Source organism: Calidris pugnax, unplaced genomic scaffold (assembly GCF_001431845.1).
Source record: "Calidris pugnax isolate Ruff unplaced genomic scaffold, ASM143184v1 scaffold113, whole genome shotgun sequence".
Classification (NCBI taxonomy): Eukaryota; Metazoa; Chordata; class Aves; order Charadriiformes; family Scolopacidae; genus Calidris; species Calidris pugnax.
This window is the reverse complement of record NW_015090879.1, coordinates 480157-503152: the sequence shown is the minus strand read 5'-3', so window position 1 is coordinate 503152 and position 22996 is coordinate 480157. Positions and strand designations below refer to the sequence as shown.

General features: G+C 47.8%; 1 protein-coding gene across 1 annotated transcript; it reads right to left on the bottom strand.

Moving 5' to 3' along the window:
- Positions 1-931: 931 nt before the first annotated feature.
- On the bottom strand, positions 932-22639 carry KPNA6 (karyopherin alpha 6 (importin alpha 7)). The gene is made up of 14 exons (XM_014946537.1): positions 22514-22639; positions 11932-12065; positions 11083-11178; positions 10706-10805; positions 10301-10395; positions 9123-9254; positions 8808-8896; positions 7710-7809; positions 6558-6721; positions 5716-5794; positions 5483-5608; positions 4776-4903; positions 3704-3882; positions 932-2708 (listed from the first exon to the last, which is right to left on the bottom strand). Exons 1-14 carry the CDS (start codon positions 22515-22517, stop codon positions 2524-2526), a joined length of 1611 nt encoding a protein of 536 aa, XP_014802023.1. The 5' UTR covers positions 22518-22639; the 3' UTR covers positions 932-2523.
- Positions 22640-22996: the final 357 nt, after the last annotated feature.

Sequence of the window (22996 nt, the reverse complement as noted above, 5' to 3'; positions counted from 1 at the left end):
CCCCCCCGCCGGTGCCGGTGCCGGTGCGGTGCCGCCCGCCGCGCTGAGGGAAGCGGCTCCGGCCCGGGCCTCCCCACAGCCGCGCGCTGCGCATGCGCCCGGCCGCGCCGCCGACCAATCAGCGCCGGGGAAGCGCGGGGGCTGCCGGGAAACACCGGGGAGAAGCGGGAGGCCGCTACGGACTACAGCTCCCGGCGTGCCCTGCGCGGGGGGCGCAAAGCGGGGAAAAACTACAACTCCCGGCGTACCCCGCGCCGCCCCCCTCAGCTGGGCCTGCCCCGCCGCCATCCCTGAGGGAAGGGGGAGCCTCCCCGCGCCCCAAGAGGGGATGTCGGCCCAGCCGCCCCCTTTACCTGCCCCGGGGACAGGAAGGGGCCGTACTCCGCTGAGAGCCCTCTGCAAGTGCTGCCTCCAGCTCTGGGGGCCTGGTGGAGCGTGGCCAGAGGAGGCCATGGAGATGCTGGGAGGTCTGGAGCCCCTCTGCTGGAGGACAGGCTGAGAGAGTTGGGGGGTTCATCCTGGAGAAGAGAAGGCTCCGGGGAGACCTTAGAGCCCCTTCCAGTCCCTAAAGGGGCTCCAGGAGAGATGGGGAGGGACTCTTGATCAGGGAGGGGGACCGTAGGACGAGGGGTAACAGTTTTAAACTGAAAGAGGGGAGATTTAGATGAGATCTCAGGAAAAAAAATTCTTTGCTGTGAGGGTGGTGAGAGCCTGGCCCAGGTTGCCCAGAGAAGCTGTGGCTGCCCCATCCCTGGAGGGGTTCAAGGCCAGGTTGAGAGGGGGCTTGGAAGAACCTGGTCTGGTGGGAGGTGTCCCTGCCCAGGGCAGGGGGTGGTACTGGATGGTCTTTAAGGTCCCTTTCAATCCAAACCATTCTGTAATTCTATCATGCAGGGATCCAGCCATACCGCACAGATCCACCCAGACATGCTGCACAGATGTCATTTATTTGTTTGACAAGAAAGAACTCATGGAGTCAGAGCCACACCAGGCCTTGCTTTCTCACCCTTGTCCACCCCGGGTTCCCCACACCCAGCCCAGCAGTGGGTTTCTTTCTCCACAGCCCAGCAAGTTCCACCCAAGCCAATCTTGGCTCCGTGAACTCTGCTCCCCGCTCCGAGTTCAGACAGCTCTATGGTCGCTTATACAGTACGTGAGTAAACAGAGGAAAAGAAGCAGGACAACCAGTGAGTGAGTTGGGGCCATCGTTTCCAGGTGTGCCTGCCTCACAGTGCTTTATTTACATAAATTACAGAAATTTCATATATATTTTTTCTCTGAAGCCCAATTAGACAAATATCTAGCTATATATAATATAAAAAATACAGAGATTTGATTTTTTTTTTTTTGGAAGTAAAATGTACATGGATCCAACTGTGAGCAGGAGGTAAACCTGAAAACTCAGGCCTGTTGCTACTGAAGTTAACACCGCACACAACACCGCTGCCAGGCGGAGCTACGGCCTCTTCCTCCACCCCAAACACTGACCCACCCCAAGCCAAGGCAGAAAACAAACAACCCTCAGGAGTCAAAACACGTTCTCATCGAAAAAAAAATATATATATTTCAAGTAAAGATGAAGATGGGTTTTCACCATTTTTTTTTCCCAACAGTTCCATGCCTTCAGTCAGTAGCGATGCAAACGAAGCCTGTGCAAGGGCAGCTCTGCTTCCTCTTCCAAACACCACCCAAGCAGCCCGCCCTCTTCAGAGTTACCATCTTTGGGGTCTTGTTGCTTTTTTTTTGTTTGGTTTTTTTTTTTCTCTCTCTTTGTAAATACCACTAGCAGTTCTTCAAAGAACAACAACAACAAAAAATTCTAGGCAAAGGGAAGAAGCCTTTCCCCCCCCCAGAAAAATCTTCCCAGGAGCAGGAGAACTTCCCGTTTCTCTGTCCATTTACAGTATATTTCAGGGGAACGTGGCCCAGGTTCAACAGGACTGTCCGCTGAAGGAGGGTCGCAGAAAGGCCAGGGCTAAACTTTGCTCTTGGCAAATTAGAGTCTTTAATAAAGAGTAACATGTGCAAAAAAAAAAAAATAAAATTAAATAGATCAACCCAGGTTTCCAGAATTATTGTTGTCAGAACGCTTACTTTCTATTTGTGTTCTTACCCAACCCAATGCTGAAATCTCAATTAGGTACCCGAGGTAAGAAGTGACAGTTGGGAGAGATCACCACAAAGGAAAAAAAAAAAACACCCCAAAAAAAAAACCAAACCCAAGAGGTGCAATCTGTTACCTCAGTGTCCTTCCTCCACCCAGATGCCTGCTTTAAAGACATGTACGCAGCAGCAAAAAAGGAAATTAAAGTGTAAGGACCTCCCCCTTCTCTCCGCGAGGACAAAGCACTGTTTTCTAGTTGTTTGAAGGAAGAATCGTTTCCTAACAAGGCGGAGTGGGTGTTCAGCCTTCCGTTCGCGAGGAGGGGATGGGACCATCAAGCTGCTCCCAGTTGCTTTTCGGCAAGTTTGTGGTGGGTTGGTTGGTTGTTTTTTCTTTCCACACACACCCCCCCAGGCACATTATAGCTGGAAACCTTCCATGGGGGCTTCGGGTTGCTGGAAGATGAATTGCTGCTGGTTCTCATCTACCTGGGGAGCGAGAGCGGAGTCATCCTCTACTCCAAAATAGTGCTCGATCAGGTCAAAGGCTTTCTGGTAGATCTCTTGGTTCTCGTGGCTCTGTAGGAACTCTATTTTATCCAAACCTTGGAGGAAAAAAAAGCAGAATGTGATGAAATCCTCATATTTACACCGTTCCACATTCATCCTCCACCTTTTGCCCTTAATCACCACAAGACCTATGTCAGATTTGCATTTTGGAAGCAGCACTGACATCAAAAACTAACAATTCCAGAGCTGGTTGTGGATTTCATCTGTATCAGGCAGCATTAACGTCTTTTCAACAGCAGCTTTAGCTGACACAGCTAAATCAGATGTGCTCCCAGCTCCCTGCTGGGGGCCAAACCAGATTTCAGTGAAATTAAAACAGCTGGCTGTGAGGAGTTTGGTCCTTGCAGGGGGTAGGGAGGGGAAGGAAGCAGGGCCCGTCCCAGTAGCCTCCAGCAGAAGGGCAGCAGCAGCTTTAGCTGCCCTAATTAAATCCCCTGCTGAACAGAAAGCATCCAAGCACGCTATACTCTCAAGAATTTCAAGAATTACTCTTACAGGGAGAATCAGGACACACAGTGTAGCAGCGAGAGGGCAAATCAGACACTGGCAGCACACGGGGAGTTTCAGACCAAAATAGAAACTGCTCCTCAAAGCATTAAGAGCAGGACAAAAAAAAACCACCGCCAAATTAAGTCACTCCAGGGAAAAGCTAAGTTTCTCTGCATTTCCATGTACATCTACAGCGTACAACTGGGTACAGTTGGAGCAGTCTCAGACCCAGAAGTGTCACTTTTTACTTGGCTCAGCTTATTTCTGATTACTCCTCCCAACTGGTACAAGCTACAGTTACCAGCTTCGCCTCCAGACCTGGGAAGCTCAGATCAGAAACACGATGGTTTTTACTTCCAAAGATTTTACCCTATACCCGGTGATAAAGTCTGAAAAGACAGATTATTTGAATAAATATTGCCTAGTTTGGAATGTACTAAATCCCTTAACACAGCAGAAACGCAACCAAACCAGCAGACACCTTTCTATACATCCCCTGGAATTAGAGTCAACACCACCAAGGCCACCAGCCACCACCCACCATAGGCCTCCTCGATCAGGCTACAGTAGGGGTTGATGCCCGTCCCGCTCTGGTTGGCTTCCTGCTCCCCGAGCCTCAGGATGTTCTCCAGGCCGTTCAACGCCACCTGGACAATCTTGGAGTCCATGACGGTCAGCAGGTCACAGAGAGGCTTGATACAACCCAAGTTCACCAAGTACCTGAAGAGAGAGAGTGCACCAACAACATACACCCATGTGAGGGCTCTAGCAAGCATCACCTCTGCTCAGTCAGAAAAGAGCAAGGGAAATGAGTCAAAATAAAATACAAAAAGTTACCTTAAAATATATTTTTACTTTTCTGCAAGGTTAATTTTTATCCACTTATTTGTACACACACCCCCTCTTATAAGAAGCCTGTTAACTCCCCTTTGAAATCCAGGTGCTACTCAAATTAAGTCCACACTGGAATTTAACTTGTCATCAAGTTTGGACATTTAGCCTGGTCTGAGCTCTCTAAAGAGGAAGGGGGAAGTAGCATGGACCAGTTTCACAGAATCATAGAATATCTAGGTTAAGTACCTCCAGGGATGGTGCCTCAACCCCTTCCCTGGGCAGCCCATTCCAAGGCTCAATAACCCTTCCCGTGTCAAAATTTTTCCTAATTTCCAATCTGAACCTCCCCTGGCACAACTTGAGGCCATTTCCTCTTGTCACATCACCTGTTTCTTGGGAGAAGAGACCAACCCCCAATGGCTACACCCTCCTTTCAGGGAGTTGGAGAGTGCAAGAAGGTCTCCCCTCTGCCTCCTTTTCTCCAGGCTGAACACCCCCAGCTCCCTCAGCCGCTCCTCACAAGACTTATCCTCCAGACACGTCCCTCCCAGCAGCTCTCTTGCCCTTCTCTGGACCTGCTCCAGCACAGTTTGCCCTTATTCAGAGGGAAGCTACAATTCACAGCAGAGTAACAGGATCCAGCTATAGCTTTGTCTGTGCTTCAGGTGCCCTCTCGGACATTCTCCAAATCTCTCCCCTGCTACTCATCTTACAGTTCCCATCAAGACAAAGCCAACACACAGGCAGAGGTTTCCCCCCAGAGGGGCTGCAGGCAGTACCTGATCTGCTCGGGAGTTCCTCCTGACGTTGCATTCGTAATAGCCCACGCTGCCTCTTTCCTCGTGCGGAACTCTGCTTTCTGCAGGATTTCTATCAGTACCGGGAAAACGTTTGCATCTATGACTGCCTGGGGAGAGAGAGCAGTGAGAGGTGGTTCAATTGGCAACGCCGTTTCTAAAGGGCCATAAAGCACCTGAAGGAAACCTCTGCCTCCATTTTCCAATGCAAAAAGATCTTTCCAAGCTACACCCTTCAGAGATTCCTCCATTTTATTCCTCAGCCAAATCTTATTAGCACGAGAGATTCGATTCCATAACCAGCACAGCAGAAAATCCCTCTTATTGCATCAATTCTGTGGGAATCTGCCTTTGTATGTGGGTCACTAAAAGGATAATTAAAACTCAACAAGCTCCAGCTTTTCAAAGGGGTATCTCTAACTGAGCACGGCGAAGTAGGGGCTGTACATCCCCTTATTCCAATGATCCAACCTGTGGGACTCATTCCAGCCTCATCTTTGTTGGGACAATTAGCAAGCTCTTTTGAGCTCTCCTTCGGCAGATTGCTGGGAGCAGAAAATTTGCAAGTTGCTGTGGAATAAGAAGAGGCTGGTTTTGTTCACATCCAAGTGTCAGGTAAGAAAAATAGCTGCAAATCCTTAATGCTGAGCTTGGAACCCAGGACCATCACAGCCTGGAGAAGAGCATACCTGTATTTGTGCTCTGTTTCCTGCTGTGATGTTAGAGATGGTCCAACAGGCTTCTTTCCTGATCGACTCCTTGGGACTACTTAGTAAATGAAGGAGACAAGGCAAGGCTGAACAGTTCAGAATCACCTGTTGAGAAAGAAAGCGGAAGTGAGAGCAGAGTATCAGGTACAGAGCTAAATACTTTCATTTTTCCCCACAATTAACTGCTGTACAGGCACTTCCTTTCCCCTCACCTGGGTCTGGATGTCGTCCCCCGTCACAATGTTGCCGACCGCTCGCAAAGCTGGGGAGGCCACTTTGTAGTCATTGTGCCTGCAGGAAAACCAGTGCAAGGACAAACCCAAATCTATCAGATCACAGGCACCTGGATACTCAGAAGATTCTCTCCCCAGTATCTCATCTGCTTCTCATTCTATTTACTTAGAATTCCATCCCCTGGCATATAGAAACATACAATAATTTGACCAGTTTGCCACTGGACAAGCAAGAGACTAAAGACAAATTTGCAATGCAGGATGTTAAGGGTGAAAACGTGTCTAACTCCATCAACTTCAGCTTAATTACAGATCTCTTACATCACCCTCCTGAACAAGGATGTTGTTAACCCGATGAGAACACCCCGAATATTTCATGATAATCTTTGGAAGCAAGTATCTTGCACTTCTACCAATTCTGAAGATGTTAAGGAGAAGAGGCCCAATCGAATTGCAAACAGGAAACATTTTTGTCCAATATAGATACTAAAGAAACAACGCCAAGCTGATTTTTTCTAGACACTGTTCTTGCTATCTTTGATTTGCCAAGTAACTAGGCTCCCATAAGCATATGGTATTAGCTACTGTTCCAGCACTAGAAAATACTCAGCTTCTCTCAAAGAAAAGCCAGCAAACCGCAGCTCCCAGCCTCCTTCAGACCCTCCTCTGTAACCACTCTCAAGTCAGCTCAGGTGCCCACCACCTCACCCCACACCCACGAGGGGCGGAAGGAGGGCTCCGATGGGTTCTGATACGAACTCGTGCTCGGTCACACACCTCCCAGTCCCACTGGGCCCGAAGCAGCAAGACAAGATACTCACATTAACAGCTCCACCAGTCGCCGACACACTCCCGAGTCAATAACTGCTTGAATTTTCTCATTGGGGCCATCTGATAAGTAGGAAAGAGCCCAGCACGCGTCTGCCAGCAAGTCAGAGTCACTGTTGAATAATAATCGGGACAAGACGGGCAGGCAGGGAGATACCTACAACAACAGCCACCACCCCAGGTTAGTCACAGTCTCTCAGGGACCACCCTGGACCACCACGTTTGCATCCCAACACCGCGTGGCTGTGCTAACTGGTAAGGTAATCAGTCTTGAAGTGTCCCCAGTTTCCTTCCCCAAAGTCAGCAGCTTCCTTGTTGGTCCACATACCTCATAATCACAGCATCTAAAGTTACCTCAACAGCTTTATTGCTAAACTAAAATTACACCCCTTCCTCTTGGACCAGGTGTAGACTCCTGGGACAAGTGCTACCATTTGGAAGCTCCTCAGATGTCTCATGTAAGAGCACTGCTCCATTTCTTACTCTTAACAACCCTGAATAGCTCCGGATTCAGAGCAGCAACCATCAACAGTTAGACTTCTGGGTACTTCAATCGTTTATAAGTGGGTTTACATTCACACTCAGTTCCGATTTGACCCCTCAAAGCCTTCCCCAGCTTTGACATACAAGCTTTCAGTTAAAGAAGTGAAACACATTGATCTTAAAACATTTCTGTTCTACTGAGAAGGCTGAGACACCCAAAAGGCTGATAGAACCTTTTGTTAGTGCCAGTGGCACAGCAGGAAAGGGAAAGAGGAAAACTACCACAGCTCCCAAGTAGCTACAGGAGTCCTGTTTTGTAGCATTTAGAGGATTTTAGTCACAATTTGAGTTAAGTCTCCAACTTCCAGAGTTGATAACAGGGTTCAGAGGAGCCCACGGGGTGTGTGCTCCCTTGCAGGGAAGCCTGGGCTTGCCCCCATATTTGAGGGGTCCAGCAGATGGGCTGCCAATGGAGCCAGGCAGACAATTAAGAGGGCTCTCAAACACCTACTGAACAGTAAAATCAACCTCAGCAGGAAAAGCCTCACCCTGTTCCCTCACAGAATGACTTACAGAAGTCCAACAGCCAAAACCAATGCAGACAAACATCTTAACTGGGTGTCTCCCCATTAGCTGTCTGCCAACAAGACACTTATTCTCACCTTATCGAATTCGGGTGGTGGACTCTTTCCTCTGCACAAGTTTGACAAGGCCCAGACAGCATTTCGTGTCATTGTCAACCTGGTGGACTTTGTAAGGAGCCTGAAGAGACAATTACCATGAATTACAATCCTTGATGTGGAAGCCGGGAAGGGGATCAAAAGAAGGAAAACGAGTATGATTTCAAAGCAGCCAAACCACTATTCCACTTGCTGTAGCTCAAGCCATGCTGCTTGTCACTTGAGCCTCTCAATAATAAGAGAAGTGACATGCAACTAATTCTTAGGATAAATAGCTTTTATTCCTAACAACATCAAGTGACAGGGGTCAGGAAGGCACGTGCCGCATGAGACAAGTTGCGGAAGGAAGGGTAAGTTAAACAAATGCAGTTCCAAGTTGAAATTCAGCCTGGGCTGACGCTCACACCCCTCTCTGAGATCAAATGGTCCTCACTAGAGACCAAGGGACACAAACTGCCATGTCTCTGAGGACAGGGAGTCTGTGGGCTGAGGACTCAGCCAGCAATCACTGCTGACAAGCAGCATTAAAACAATTCAAGTCACTTGTCACAAAGCATCACTTTGCCAAGGACAGAATAAAATAAAGATTAATTCCTTCTAGAGCAGTGAACAGGCCTTGAGAGCACCCTCCTGACAGACAGATCCTCTGACCGTGGCGGCTCTGCCCCACACTCCAGAGCTGCAGAGGGATGGAGGGGTCAGAGATCTGCTCCCCTTCCTCCATCCTAGAGGAGCCCGCTCAGACAAGCCCCTGAAATCCACAGCACAAGCACAAAGAGCAGGCACCTGGAGGGACATGCAGTGAAACAGCAAGCCCTGGGCCTTCAGAGAGACAAGCAACAGCACCCAATTCAGCCTCAGAGCAGCGTCAAGGTTTGTGAGAAGGCATGTTATCTACCAAGTCCCACTCTATATCAGATACTTGTCGGAACTGCCAAGTTTATCTGGTACCAATGGTTTGATTCCCAGTGAACGTCACCGCACATCGCGAGGGAATCTGTTCACTCAGCTCAAATATTGCTCTGCTGCAGTACAATGGGACTTCAAGAACTGTATTGGCAAGTATTCATGGCTACTCACATTAATAAGGGAGGAAGAATAGCGCAGTTAAGGACATAATCTCTACACACAGAGCTGTCTCCAGCAATGTTCCCCAATGCCCAGACAGCCTGAAAGGAAACAGCAACAGTTTTAGCATTCACACAGTTTCTGAACAGAAGAAGAAAAGGGTAGTGTGCTAAGAAAGCATTTTCCCTGTAATTCCAGGCAAACAATACTTCAATTTGCAGTCTGAAGCCAGTTTTTAGACACTGATCACTCATTTTAAATATGGCATTTTAATCATCAGTCTACTGTGGTTTTCTCCCTAACCCCAAAGAAAGAAGTGAACCTTACCTGTTCTTGAACATCCTCAAAGTCAGAGTTTAACAGCTCTATAAATATAGGAACTGCCCCAGCCTCAATTACTATTTTTGTTTGTTGGGAAGTTCCTGATGCAATATTCGTCAGTGCCCATGCTGCTTCAAACTGAAACCAACAAATAAACAACAGAAGTGTCAGTAAAACAACCTCGATGTAGCAAGATATTTGCCATTAAATTTTGGCTATAACTCTTCAACTTCTACTAAGAAGGCTGTGAGATAAATAAAGCCTATCACCACAGAACACCTCAATACTCAAAGGAAAGGATTGTGTTTTCTTGGGCAATAAAAAATAGCATTTAGGAGATGTGGCTTCTCAGAGGCTACGGTTTCTCAAAGGATTCGCAAGTGAAGATATCATCATCAAACCACATAATTTCACCTAGACAACAATTTTCCAGCAAGAAAAGTGAAAACAGTCCCTAAATACACGTGGAGTATTTGTGGAGGACTAGCCAGTTCCAGCCCACCCTCTCATCTGGCTAATGCCACAAAGATGCCATGAGCTCAAGAGAAGCTGAGCAGCAAGTTCCATGCCTTTGCCACTCAGTTCTTCTTGAAAGTAAGCCCCTTCGATACATGGCCTTGGGCCAGAGGGCAGGAAGAAAGATGAAGGCAGTCATCAAGTCGGATCCAATTCCATGTATGGAAGTATCTTTAACCCCTGCAAAGTAACTCTAGTTATTACCAAGCTGGAAGGAATCTCAAGAAGCCACCTAAGTCCATCCCTCTGCCCCACGGCAGGATCACCACCACCTAACCCATTTCTAACAGACTCTTAGCCTGTACTTAATAGCCTCCAATAAAGGAGGTTTTTCCTCAATTTCTTTCTATGCATTTATTCCGTGGCTCCACTACATCCCAGCAGAACTGTCAGCCACAGGAAGGCCAAATTCTCTTCTGCTGCAGCTCAAATATGTTATTTTTGCCAGCATTCTTCCAAGAATTGGACTTAGAGCAATTTATAATTTCTTTTTTCTTTTGGCCTAAGCGTTACAGGCTGCCTTTGTCTTCTCTTACACACCACACAACCTGCACCTTTTGGGTTCAAGACATCACTGTTCCCCGATAGCACTTGTGGGTTCCCGTTGCCAAGCTGTGACAGTTAAACAGCTTCATGCCAGGAAGAATTCACAACGCGATCTCCTTTACCTGTAGTGTGCAATTTTCACTTCTTTTCAGGAATTCAACAAATCTGTCCACCACTCCCTGAGTGTTTATCACTTCATCTATTGGAGGATTTGGCTCTGAAACATCAAGGCAGAGTCAAAACAGTATGTAGGTAATGCAGGGGAACAACAAGCACGAGCTATTATTGAGCCGAGTATCTCAAGCTGTACTGAACTCGGCAGGACAACTCTCCATAATCACTTCTGTACAATTCAGACAACTGTTAATCATTAGCAACACACTAGATAAAGTTATAATTCAGAAATTTGATTATTTCCCCAAGCTCAAAGCTGCTAAGCTTCTCTACAGCAATACACGTACACAAATGCTTGCAGAAGAAAAGCTATGTCAGATCCTATGACAGGGATAAGGTGAATTATTTTTTACCTTTGGAGAGTAGCTTCCTGAATTTCTGAGTGGTTGCTAGCTGGAGATCGGGGTCATCGGAGAAAAGCATCTCTACCATCTCTCTTGTGATCACGCCCTCCTATAAAGGAGACAGAACAACAGTTCCATTTCACACTAACATTATTTTAGGACATCACAGGCATCACAGCTTGACTTTGTGTTTAGCTAGTAACCCAAAGATTCACAATTTAAGACTACAGCACGCTATTTAATTCCTGGCAGACTTTTCCAGTTCACTGTAGTAACATTCGCAACGTTCTCAGAAGTGAGAAAACAAAACCCATTGGGGTTTGCGAGTTCTATCCAGTCAACGGCATGAGATCTATCTGAAGGAGTAAGAATGAAAAGCATCTTACCCCACATGTTGTGGAACTAACATAGGAATCCACAAGGAGACTATCGAACATGGAGGCATCTTCATTGATCAGCTCCACATTTCTTCTTTTAAAGAGCTAAGAGGGAAAAGAACACAGGAGTCGTTATTAGAAAGCAATGACGAACAGTCTTCGTAACTAGATATTCCCGTTCCTCAAACACGATACCATCAGCCAGACCAAACGCAACCTGGATAGAACAGCAGTCATTAATAACAGCCCTGCACTCTGAAGACTCGTTTGGCTCCCAAATCCCAATAATAAAACATGCTAAGTCTTGCCCTCGGATATGCAAATGCCCAACTGAGACACTGGTACAGGCAAGTGCAGAATTTGACCTAACAAGCTGGGGAAACTGGGGAGAAGGCAGGTTGCAGATGATGCAGTAATGAAGCAAACATTTAGTCTGAGCCACACACATCACCAGGAATCACCTCTTACTTTCCTAGACCTGCAAGCCAAAAAAAACCCAGCTCAGAGTTAAGAAATACACACAGCTCATACTTTCACTCACTCTTCCTGCTTCGAGGAAATAGTCCCATTTTCTAATTAATAAAAGAACTCAAAAAAATCCCTTAAAACCAAGGATCTGTGAAAAAAAAACCTCTAGTACCCCAAGAAAAAAAGTGCTTGGAGAGCTCTTGATGCAAGCTCTGCTCTGTACCAGGTAAAAAAAAAAAAAGAGAAAAGCAAGATCTCAGTTAGAACAGGAAAAAAATAAGAGGACTGCTAACAAACCTTAATGCACAGATCCTTGAAGATTCCAGTTTGGCAGCAGCACAGTCCTGGCTGTGTTAAAGCTGTACACAAGCTAGTCAAGGTGACAGTTACCTGTTGCTCTCGTTTCTGTTTGCGCAGCTGAATTCCTTCCTCTTCTCTCCTCCGACGCATTTCCTCGGGATTTAGGGCTTTGTTCTTGTAACTCTTCATTCGATAGTTATCCTTCGCAGGACTCGCCATGGTTTCTGCAAAGAGAAAAAGATACCTGCCTTAGATTTGTCACTCTCCTTCCCACATGTCCTTTCTGACAAGGAAGTCAGAACACATGGAACAGCCAGATCAAACAGACTTATTTGCAAGCCTATTTGAGAGCTGGTCTCAAACACTGAAGTAGAAGCTTTAAGTTTGAATGTGATCCCAACCTTAGTTCATGGGATATGCTGAGAGCTTTACCAAGTTTCTAGGAAGCATAACAGTAGATTTACTGTTCTGAAAGGAGCTTGGACCCATCTTGATGGTATCGAGCACCCTACCCAGGTGAAAGGCTTCTACTCAAGCAGCTTCGCTGTCCTCAGGAGGTGCAGAACTAAATTCTGCTTTGCTTTTCAGCAGGAATTATTTCCCTTGTGTCACCCATCATGGATGACATACTGAAATCCATCCATCCATAAATCATACCTTGACAATTTTTTGCCCTCAGATTGGGATGTTCACTGTGCACACATGGCAAAAATCCAGCAGAACTCACAGCTAATCCAGGCCTTGATTTTGTAACGACAATAAATAAACCTTGAAAAAGCATAGGCCACGTTTGTCCCACCAGGTTACTGCAAGCGTTCAGTCCCTGACCTACTTATTTTGCTGCTTCATATCTGACTAATGCACTGATTCAAACTGGATTACTTGTGTATTTGCCTCCTGGTCAGGGAAGTGACACTCCACTATTTGGCACAGTTAAAGGCAATCAGGGCCAAGCAGTAACCTGAGGACAGAAGGGTATCAATTCCTCAGCTGCACCCAGCTGTAATCCTCAGCTTTGACCACGTCCACTCCTTTTTGCATCTTTTCAAACTCCCCCTTTCTCCCATTTATGATACAGATTATTTGTTCAACATCCCTGCCTTTCTCAGGACAGGAAGGAAGCAATCATCATACACAGCATCAGAATCCCAATTAACCCCGAGACCAGTTTACTCCTCTCCAGAAGTCTGCTGGACACCAGTATCTTTGTTTTCTTCCAAGAGCTGAGGGCAGGTGGAAGAAGAGTCCTGTGAAAGTCTGCAGCGCTATCTCCTTATCCCTCCTCTTTCAAGCTTTAAGGGCTCCTCACCACATCGCTCACAGAAAGTTTCAGTCCCACTTATCAACTGCCTCCAGCCAGCCTGGAGCCCTTCCAGGAGCAGCTGGAGAAGTTTCAGACCTTACTGCCCTCCTACTAAGAAAGACACAGCCAAGAAAAGACACATACAACGTACAAATATCCAACACTTCATAGCTATGGAAAGAGGAAACAACTAGAAGAATTCAGATTTTAACAGGAGAGGAAACAAAATACTTTCAGTTCTACGATTTCCCAAAAATAGCTAAAAAGACACCAAGCATTGTGAAAAAGTCAGACTCCATGTCACAGCATCTGCTCTCTAAAAGGGTGTTCTCTTTCCTACCCAAAACACCAAGAGGACTTTCTTCTGGAAAGCAATAGATAAAGAAAAAAGCCACCAAAGCCCAAGTTCCTCTGGTCATTTACACCGTAAGAGATACCCGTCTCTGGCAAACAGCCTGTCCCCATGCCCTCTGCAGTTGTGAAACAAAGACAAATTTATTACCTCCCTTTGGAAGGCAAACTCTCCAATTAAAAGGCAGTTCTTAAGAAAAGGAGGAGGAAAAAGTGATGAAATGACTTGACACTACAGGCAGGGTTACCAGGCAGTTACTCACATAAATAGCCAAGTGACACATGACAGTTCAGCTGCCTCCAGCCTTGCACAACCCCACGCAGCCGGGCACACCCCGGACCCTGCTCCGGGGGTCCAGAAAGAGCCAGAGACACTCAGCCACGCTGCGAGGGCCCAGACCACACTCTGGAGCATGAAGAACACCCCAAAGATACAACCAGCCCCTGAGGAGCCATTTTTCACGTTGTCTGTGTAACAACACAGCACTGTGCAACAGCCTCTGTGGCACTTAATTCTCCATTTTCACTCACACACATTTACCTCTTCAGACTATTTCCACTGGCATCAGCTGTGTCAATACTTTAATGACATCAGAATGCTAATTTCTTACATTACACCCCATTTCCATGGCAAGGGCTGAACATGACAAATGCAGGATTCTGACTTCACGGGGAGCTCAGGAGATGCTGGAGGTGGCACAGACTGCAGTGACCCCAAAGAAACCAGCCAGTGCCACACCAGGCACATCCCCAATTACTCACTCATAGGGGGTTTTTTTGGTACAAAACATCCAGCTCATCCAGTGTATCAGCCAGTCAGGCTTCATCGTTAACTGTTAACTCAAATTCTATCGGTGTGAACACCCACAAAATCAGAGCAGACTGTCAGCTTTGGGAAAGCCATCACCTGCTCATCCGTGAGTGATGAACAGGAGATACTCGAGCCACAGATTTTCACTTTGCATCTTAGGATTGCTGCTCTGAGAAGTTTCACTTTTACAGAAAAGCTCAACTGTAAAAGTGACAATGGAAAAACTTAAACACAGCAAGTCAAACTTCTCAGGAGTTTTAGCTACTGCACCCAAGCTGCCACCTTAGCCTCCACAAAATGCTGTCCTACTAGAGCTGCACCTTGCACTGCACCCCTCCTAGGAAAGGTTTTTCTTCTCCAAGAACCAGCTAAGCCCTTCCTTAAATGAAGATAGTATCAGCTCACACCCTAGAATTACAAAATTGTTCCGATGTTGCTCCAGCCAGAACTGCAGGGCTCCCAGTTTACCCCCAGCATCCTGCAGAAGATGGGCAATAAGGCTTTTTCCTACCAGACCCCAATTTGCACAGCCTGAAGCTGCTCCAGGTACCCCCCTTCCCCCCCCCGCCCCGAGACCACACCAAACAGACTCCACAGCAGATAAACTGTCCTGGCAGCGCCTGTAGCCTTGCTCACCACTTATCTCTCCCCAGAAGCCATCCCCTGGCACGACAGGTCCAGGTACCACTCACGGGATGGGGAAAGGCTACAGGCACCCGTGCTGGTACCAGTGCCTGGGGCACGGTGCTGTCAACCCATCTAACAACCTGCTGAAGAAAGAGGACAGGATCATCATCCACACATCCCAGTAGCAGACATTTGGACAGAATGGCCACACACCACAATCCCAGGATCGTCCCTTCACAACAGACATAAAATCCTTATTTTCTGCCCTAAAAGCTGCTCGGGCAACAAGCCAAGTGCAACCGTGCCCGCCCAGGTGCAGGCCCGTGTGGGAACAGGACTCAGGCAAGGGCTGGAGCTTGCCCTGTTCTACTAGAATATCAGCACAGCATGAGTATGTTGTTAGAAAAGAAAGGAAAACAACATGAATTAGGACAGAATTAGAATGAGGCACCTCCTCCCCCAGTGGAAACAGCAACGGAGCTTTTCCAAAAACAGCAAAAGCCAGTCCAGCTACTTATGGTTCAAGCCCTTCTTTATACTTCATTCCTGCCATCCCAGCCTCCTGCCGCAAGAGACAGCCTGGTTTTCTAGGAACCTGGTTTCCTCCAAGTCCAGCATCCCTTGGATTACCCCACAACAGTACAGTCCCCACCTTCTCCTTTTTCACCCGTCAATTAGAACTGGCCATGGGAAGTCCCTTGGAAGTACCCGTTTCCTCAGCCATTCCTGGCCACTGGGTACGGAGGGGCTCAGTCGCCCCCTTACCCTCTTCAGTCCAACTCACCTTCCCTGGGACAGAATTAAAAACTGTAAAAGCTTGCACTGTGTTAGAAAATTGAGTGTGCCGAGCTTTCAACCCTCCTCTTCCCAACACCTCCACAGACCAAACAGTTCCACACGTCTACAAGTTTTAATACTGGTTCCAAATATGAAGAACACTTGAGAATCTGCTGTTTCCACCAAAACCTCAGAGTTCACTCAAGAAAACCGTAAACTTCGACTCGCAAGACTGACCCCATTTAAAACAGAGTTGTGACCGAGTTTGGACAAAATATTACTTCTGCTCCAGGAATTCCCTGACCTCACACAGTTCCCAAAGTCAGTGCCTTTTCTAGCCAAGTACCTCCCTGCCTTAGTGAACTTTATTCACAGCAGCTCCACAGAAAAAAAGAAGTGACAGTATTTGCATTTCAATAGTTCTCTTATTGAGCATCCAAGCTCTGCACCTCCAATCAGCTCCGCCAACTATCAGCTCCAAGATGCCAAATCAGATATTAAATTCAGTGCTAACATGACACATTAAGTAGATCTAAGGATTATCAGCCTGCATATATAAAGATTTATTTCTACATCCTGAACACATAACAGCAGGTAACCCTGGCTCTGCAGGACGAATTTTGAAATCCATTTGTACATGTTTGATGACTTGCTTTAATAAAGCACAGCCACATACAGCTTTGTGCAGGCACCTCAGAGACCGGGCAGATGGAAGCCTCACTAAAAACCGGAACCCTTGCTAGTCCAAAACTCACACAAGAAGCCCACATGAAACTAACCGACTTCTCCATTATTCTTCCTTAGTCTCCCCAGAGAGAAAAATTGCCGAAGTGGGATTTTAAAGCCACTGTGAGATTGTGATCATATAACACATCTTCAGCATAAACACTAAAGAGTCCCCATGCCAACAATTTCTGGATGCTCACACCTTTGGAATCAAACTATTAATAAAAAATGGTCCATTAAACCCAAAGCAAGGCTTTATTAAGCTAATAATTCACACTGGGAATGACTTCAGGTGTTCTGTGAGCCGAGAATCCTCTTACAAGAGCTACAGGAGCAAACTTGGGGATGAAGCTTAACCAAACACCACCTTCTCAATTCTTTGTGCAAAGGAAACCCCCTCGGGAGATGGAAGAAGTTTGGCTCCTGCTGTAGCAAGTTGGCAACTTTTGGCTTTGCTGAGGAAATAAAAAAATCCTCCAGTTGTCACATAAACCAAAGAATTATTAGTACAGGTTGCCACATTCATCCTTACCTATTGAATGACGAGAAGGTATTTACTGCTTAAAAGAAAGGAAAAAACAGCCTGAAAGTTTGAAGGCTCAGGAGAGGATTCAGATCCCATAAGCATCTGTGTAAAAGCCAACATAAACTACAGCAGTTCAGCCAGAAAACTAATCCCAGGGTCACCACTGCCACGCCAAGATTATAATGGCTTCTTAATGTTACTGGATCAGAAACCCAACCTTGCTTCTTTCCAGATGTTGCTCTTCCCATTTCTCTGCATTACAAAAAAGCATTTGCTTCAAACACTTTTTTCAGCTGCCGATTAAAGCTGCCAAAGCTGAGTCACAGCAGGGACTCACTGGGCTAAATCAGGACTTGTGCTGCTGAGTCAGACTGAAGCGACAGAGCAGAGAAACGGTTACGCTCACAGATCTGACAAGGCTTTTTTAAGCCAAAAAAACCCTTTCACAAAGGTAATCCTCATAAGGTATCTCTTACAGTTGCTGGGTATAAGACATACCTAAGGCAAAGCCTGGCCAGCCAGGAGGGCTGAGGGCTGCGTGTTTGGAGCAGAGAAGGGTAGAAGAATTATGCAAGTGTAAATAAATACACTTGATGAACTCCCTCAGTGCTGATCTGCCAATTAGTGTCCACTGGGTAGATTTCAAAGCTTCCCAGCTCTGAGCAAGCACTGGGCCAGATGACCTCCAAAGGCCCCTTCCAACCTAAGCTCTCCCTGCAATAACGTGAACTTGGTCAGTTACAATTAACACCCTTCTAAATTTGACAAGTTTCATGTGACAAGCCTTACTGACTATATTCCTTGGATTTCTCCTACCCAGCAGGAAGTTTCTCCATTTCATACACTGACCTGAAAACCCAGAGGAAAACCCCTTCTCCTCCTGCCTCTGAGTTTGCACAGACTCGAGCTCAGGAGATACCCCTACAGCATCACAGAAAATCCCCCAGCAGAGAAGAATGGCGACTGCTCTTTGCTGCCCTCACTCTCCTCCTGTCTTAGGCTGACCAAGTCACAGGGAGATGGAGATAAACCACATCAAATCCACATCAGTCACCACCTTGCTCCGGGGTGCCAGGGAGGTTCTACCACCAAGGAGGAAACACAGGACTCTCCTGGAACAGTCCTCAGGACAGAAAGCTTGGTAGGTACCTTTCTCTGCAGGATCCCTGTTCAACAAAACGCCTGTGGTGTCAACACTACACCCTCCAGGAACCACAGAGTGTTGAAGTAAACTGATTTAGTAGTAGCAGACATCAGAGGAGTTCGGATCACACAAGGAAAATGAACCTTACCTTTAGAAGAACAAGCCAGCAGTGCTAAATCAGAGGTTTCAGACTGGAGCCATCTCCCCTGACAATGTTAAAAATGACATGTGACAGTCAAGCTATCTCCAATTACAGTTACTGAGACATTTCTTTAAAAAAAAAAAAATCAAAGCATTTGTGATATTTTTGGATCTGGGGAGGAGGGGCCTGTAAGAACACGCCAATCATCTCCTGCAGCCCCACACAGGAGGCAGCCGTGGGCAGGGGACGTTGGGCCAACTACACCTCACTGCCGACTCTTCCCGCCTTTCTCCAGAAAGGCCTGAACACTCGTAACTCAAACTCTTGTCATTTCTGCCGTTGGCTACTCGATACAGCTCACAAGAGCACACCGACAGTGAAACTTGATCCAGCATTTAGGTACAACACGTCAGGTTTCAAGATAATTCCTTATCGCTATCACCTGCTCAGAACTGAAAACAAAATCCATGACCACTTCTAGGCTCATCCTCTCGCTGCCTCTCGCTTCGTCAAACTATCACCAAAGCCCCTGCTTGAAGTGAACAAAAACACATTCCATGCAAGAGACAACAAAACATTGTTAGACATTTCTGAAATGTTTCAAAAATCTAAACTCTCTCTTCGTCTGGCCAAATATTTCGGCATTAATGGCTGGTTTCCTGGTAAATGTAAAAGTGCCGCTTTATAATTAGCAGTGCTTACGTGAGTTCTGTTCCTTCTCTCTCCCATGTGTGACGGGATTCCTTTCCTTTGAGAACAGAAACCAAAATCCTTCTGAAACTCCAATATGTAATGCATTTTACAGCACTCTATAGACCCGTCTGTAGTCAATTCTTGAGTTTAAGCACTTGCTTTACAGCAAAGCATAAAGGTTCTTCCTGACAGAAGCTACAGATACAGAGCTATTAACGTCTCTAGAGGGTTCTCTTCTGGAAAAAGCGTGTCCAGAACAACTTTATGATTTCAGTTGAAACCACAGAAAGAGAAGCCTAAATAATATGTACTTCTTCAATACAAATTAAATGAAGTTGGTTATAATAAATATGTAAAAGCAGTTTAATTACTTGTACACACTGTATAAAACGACAGCTCTGAGCTGCTACCAGAAATCAGCCGAGAACAGATCCTTATATTGAACACGCCACTTTGATAGTTTTACAGTGAATAAAAAAATTAATAAAATCCCTTCATTTGCTCAGAAGACCACAGGGGGAAAAGGAAGCTAAGCAGTTGTCCTTACAGGAGAACAGCTACATAAGAAGTCAAGTCCTGTCAAGTAAGCACCAACTCGAGGCTTTTCCTCTACAGCCCTGGAATCACCCCAGCTGCTGTTAAACCCTGGAGAAGCGGCCAAGTTCTGTCACCCTGTCACTTGGGCAGCTCTGTTTTTTATGTCTGCTCTGCTGCTGTTCTGTTCTCACACAGGTTGCTGGAGTGTTTACTACAGAGAAGAGCCAAGTTCCCGCTCTGAGCTGTCTGGGCCCCAGCCTGTGCCCGTCCCCGGGCGCTGCGCACACGGGACACGCTGTGCTGGTAAAACGCTTACCCAGGCAGCTACTGCCCGCCTGGTGCCGCAGCCACCATTGGCTCGTTCCCTTCTGTTTTAGCTCCCGAGAGCCAGGGATGTGATATCACTACTGGAATGTGCAACAGCTCGGCTGGTGGGGCCGGCCGGGGAGGGGGAAGGGAAAAGCAAAAATTCTCTTTGGGGAAAACGAACAGTCCTCCACATACTTGTCCTTCGGTGGGGTCAGGAGAAGATCAGGATTCCTTTTAGGCCCCCCATGCCCTGCTGTAAAAAAGAGCCGACGTATTCATCAGCCCAGTTCTCAATACACATTAATTTCAACTCTATCTCCTCTCGATCTTTTCACCCCCCTCCAAAAAAAAAATTTGAGGTCTGGGGGGGGCTTTAAGTCCTCTTCAACCCGATTTACCAATTCTGAGACATTCAGATTTCCTTAAGAGCAGCCTGATCAAGTTCAGCAGTCTGGCACTGAGGTCAGAGAGCCCTTTGTAACAGTTCTTAAAACATGGATTAACTCTTTGACTAAGTCAACTCAAACTGTACCCACGAGTTAGAGGAGGTTAAAAACAACTAGAAATAGCCAGAGACAATTAGAGGGCTCTAAAATTCCAACAAGCTCATCCTTCCCAACATGGGCTTTGCTCCAGAAACAAACAGTACTGTCTGATTTACAAAGCAACTCTGGAGCTCACGAGCAGGATGGCTTAAAGCTGAAAAGCTGAAGGAATTGGTACTTTCACTATCACCCTATTTTAATGATCGAGCTCCCCTTTACAAAGTTCATGTTTGCTCTCCCCAACACAAGCAAACAGAGCAAAACAGCCAAATAACTAGTTAAATTCATCAGCCACAAGAGTTTTATTAAGAAATGAGCATTACATACTGCTCCGCAGGCTAAATAGCACTATAAAGGCATTTAGACATGTCATTTGCATAGCAAACGAAGAGCAAACTGATGAGCATTTCTAAACAACCCAGGCAAGACCAATATCGCAGCGGCTTCCAAGCACCACAGCATCCTCAACCCGCACCACAGAAGGGGTAGCAACTTTATGCTGCCACCACTTAGTCCTATTAACCAAAAGCAACGAAAAAGCAGTCTTACTACTTAAAAAGTCAAGAAAAAGTTGCACTAGGATAATTCAAATGAGGGAAGCATGAAATTCTTGCTGTGAGAAACATGCCTGCTTCAAACCCCCAAGGAGAAACGGGGAGGCAGTGGCAGGGAAGGATGGGAAGCTCCTTTGCATGGCCGTCCCCAGCGCCAGGGAGCGCAGGCAGTTTTCAGACACTCACCAACAGGCCCGAGGACATTTTTTGACTCAAAGTTGCCAGTCAAGATTTTACATCTCAAGCCATAAATTAAGTTTTAAAAGCCGTTCTGGACTGGAAGGTGCTGCAGCTGTCGCACACACAGACACATCCCAGGAGGGGTTTGAAGACGGCAGGAGAGTTTGACAAGATTGTTTTGATCAAGTAGCATCTCACCCCAAAGATCATTTTTAAGAGTTCTGAAGGGAAGTCTGGTTAAGAAACAATATTGCAGGTGAAAACTGGTAAGAGCTTAATCCTTGCTTTCCAGAGGATCCCTACTCTGGTTTATAGAAAATAAATATACCCCTGCTACAGGCTTGGCTTTGCCATTCACCTCCCCCATCCAAACCCTGCCTTACTACTTGAAACCTCAAGAAAAAGCCATCTCCTCCCTGAGAGAGAAGCTTCAATAACAGGCTACATCAAAAGCAACAAAAAAACCCCCCATCTGCTGTTATTGAAGTACCTTTTGAAGGGCAGTGCTCAGTTATGAGTTATCTGTAGCTAACAGAGGAGCTACCTGCTACCTCTCTGAACCTCTAAGCGTATTTAGTGGCCCTGGTTATGAACGTACCAACAAACCCCCCTGGTACCCTCTGTCCCTGCTCCGTGTCAGGAGATGTATTTGCTGACGCCGTCCACGGCGACACGCTGCTCGGGGACAGCCTCCCTAAGTTTGTGTTGTCACCGCTGCTGAAGTTTTCTTTTATAAAAGCTAAAACAGCCGAAGCCCTGCCAGGTTAACAGTTGAGTAGGATCCCACTGGAGCTCAGTTCCAAACTCTTAAACAAACTTGGGAATGTAAAGGAGCCGGGGGTCTGACAGGACGCCACGGACACTCCGATGAAGCTTCGATGGCAGCAGCCCCTTTCCAGCACCGCTGCCTCTCAAGGCTTCTTTACCCTGGAGCCTGCGGCAGAGGGGGTCCCCAAACCCCCCAAAACAGAACGTTAAAGCATTAAACACCCGGCGCTGCTCCCCTCACCCACCCAGAGACCGAGCCGCTGATCTCCTGCGGGCGACAAAGGCCACCAGGAACACCCCTCTCCCCTCAACGGCCCAGACCCCGCCCGGGGCTACTCGACCCCTGGCTACCGGAGCCCCCGCCGCAGGGTCCCCCCGAGGGGCCACCCCCAGCCCCAGCTCCCCCACCGGCCCGCAGCCAGCGAGGGCCCTGCCCGGGGAAGGCCCCGCCGTGCCGGTGACGGGATGACTCAGCGGCCGGGCCCGCAGCCCCCCGCCCCGCCAGCCCGCCCCGCCGCCGCTGAGGGGAGGCGGCCGGAGCCCCGGTGAGGGGCACGGGAGAGCTCAGGACGGGCTGTCCCCGCCGCCCGGGCGGCGGAGCACATCATCCTCCCCTCCCGGCTCCCCCTCCTCGCCCTCGCCCGCCGCCGGGGCGCCCCGGAACCGCGCCCGCCCTCACCCATCGCGGCTCCTCAGGCGGCGGCTCCTCCGAGCTGCGGCGGCCACAATATGGCGGCCCCGGGGAGAGGGAGGGCGAGGGGAGCGGACGGCGGCCGGGACGGGACAAACCTCCTGCGCGCGGAGGGCGCCCCGCCCATTGGGGCCGCGGGGGCGGGGCGGGGCGGGGCCGCTCTCTCCCGCCGGGGCCGCGGCGCTCGGGCGCCCCCTAGCGGGCGGGCGGGAGGGAGGCGGCGGGAGGAACCTGGGTCCTCCCGTCACGGCACTTGGGTCCCATCCCTCGTGTCCCATCCCCTTGTGTCCCATCCCCTCGCAACCCGTCCCCTTGTGTCATCTGCTCGTGTCCTGCTCCTCATCTCCCAGTCCCTTGTGTCCCGTTCGCTTGTGTCCCGTTCGCTTGTGTCCCATCCCCTCACACCCTGTCTCCTCGTGTACTGTCCCTCATCTCCCAGTCCCTTGTGTCATCCCCTTGTGCCCCATCCCT

Bases quoted from the DNA above. Each gene is read 5' to 3' on its own strand.
- KPNA6 (XM_014946537.1), bottom strand. The intron at 5,795-6,557 runs GTGAGTATCTTG...GTTTTCCTGCAG, and splicing joins CGACTGGTGGAGCTGTTAAT to GCACAATGACTACAAAGTGG. The intron at 5,609-5,715 runs GTGAGGGGAAAG...CTTTCTCAACAG, and splicing joins GGGACGACATCCAGACCCAG to GTGATTCTGAACTGTTCAGC.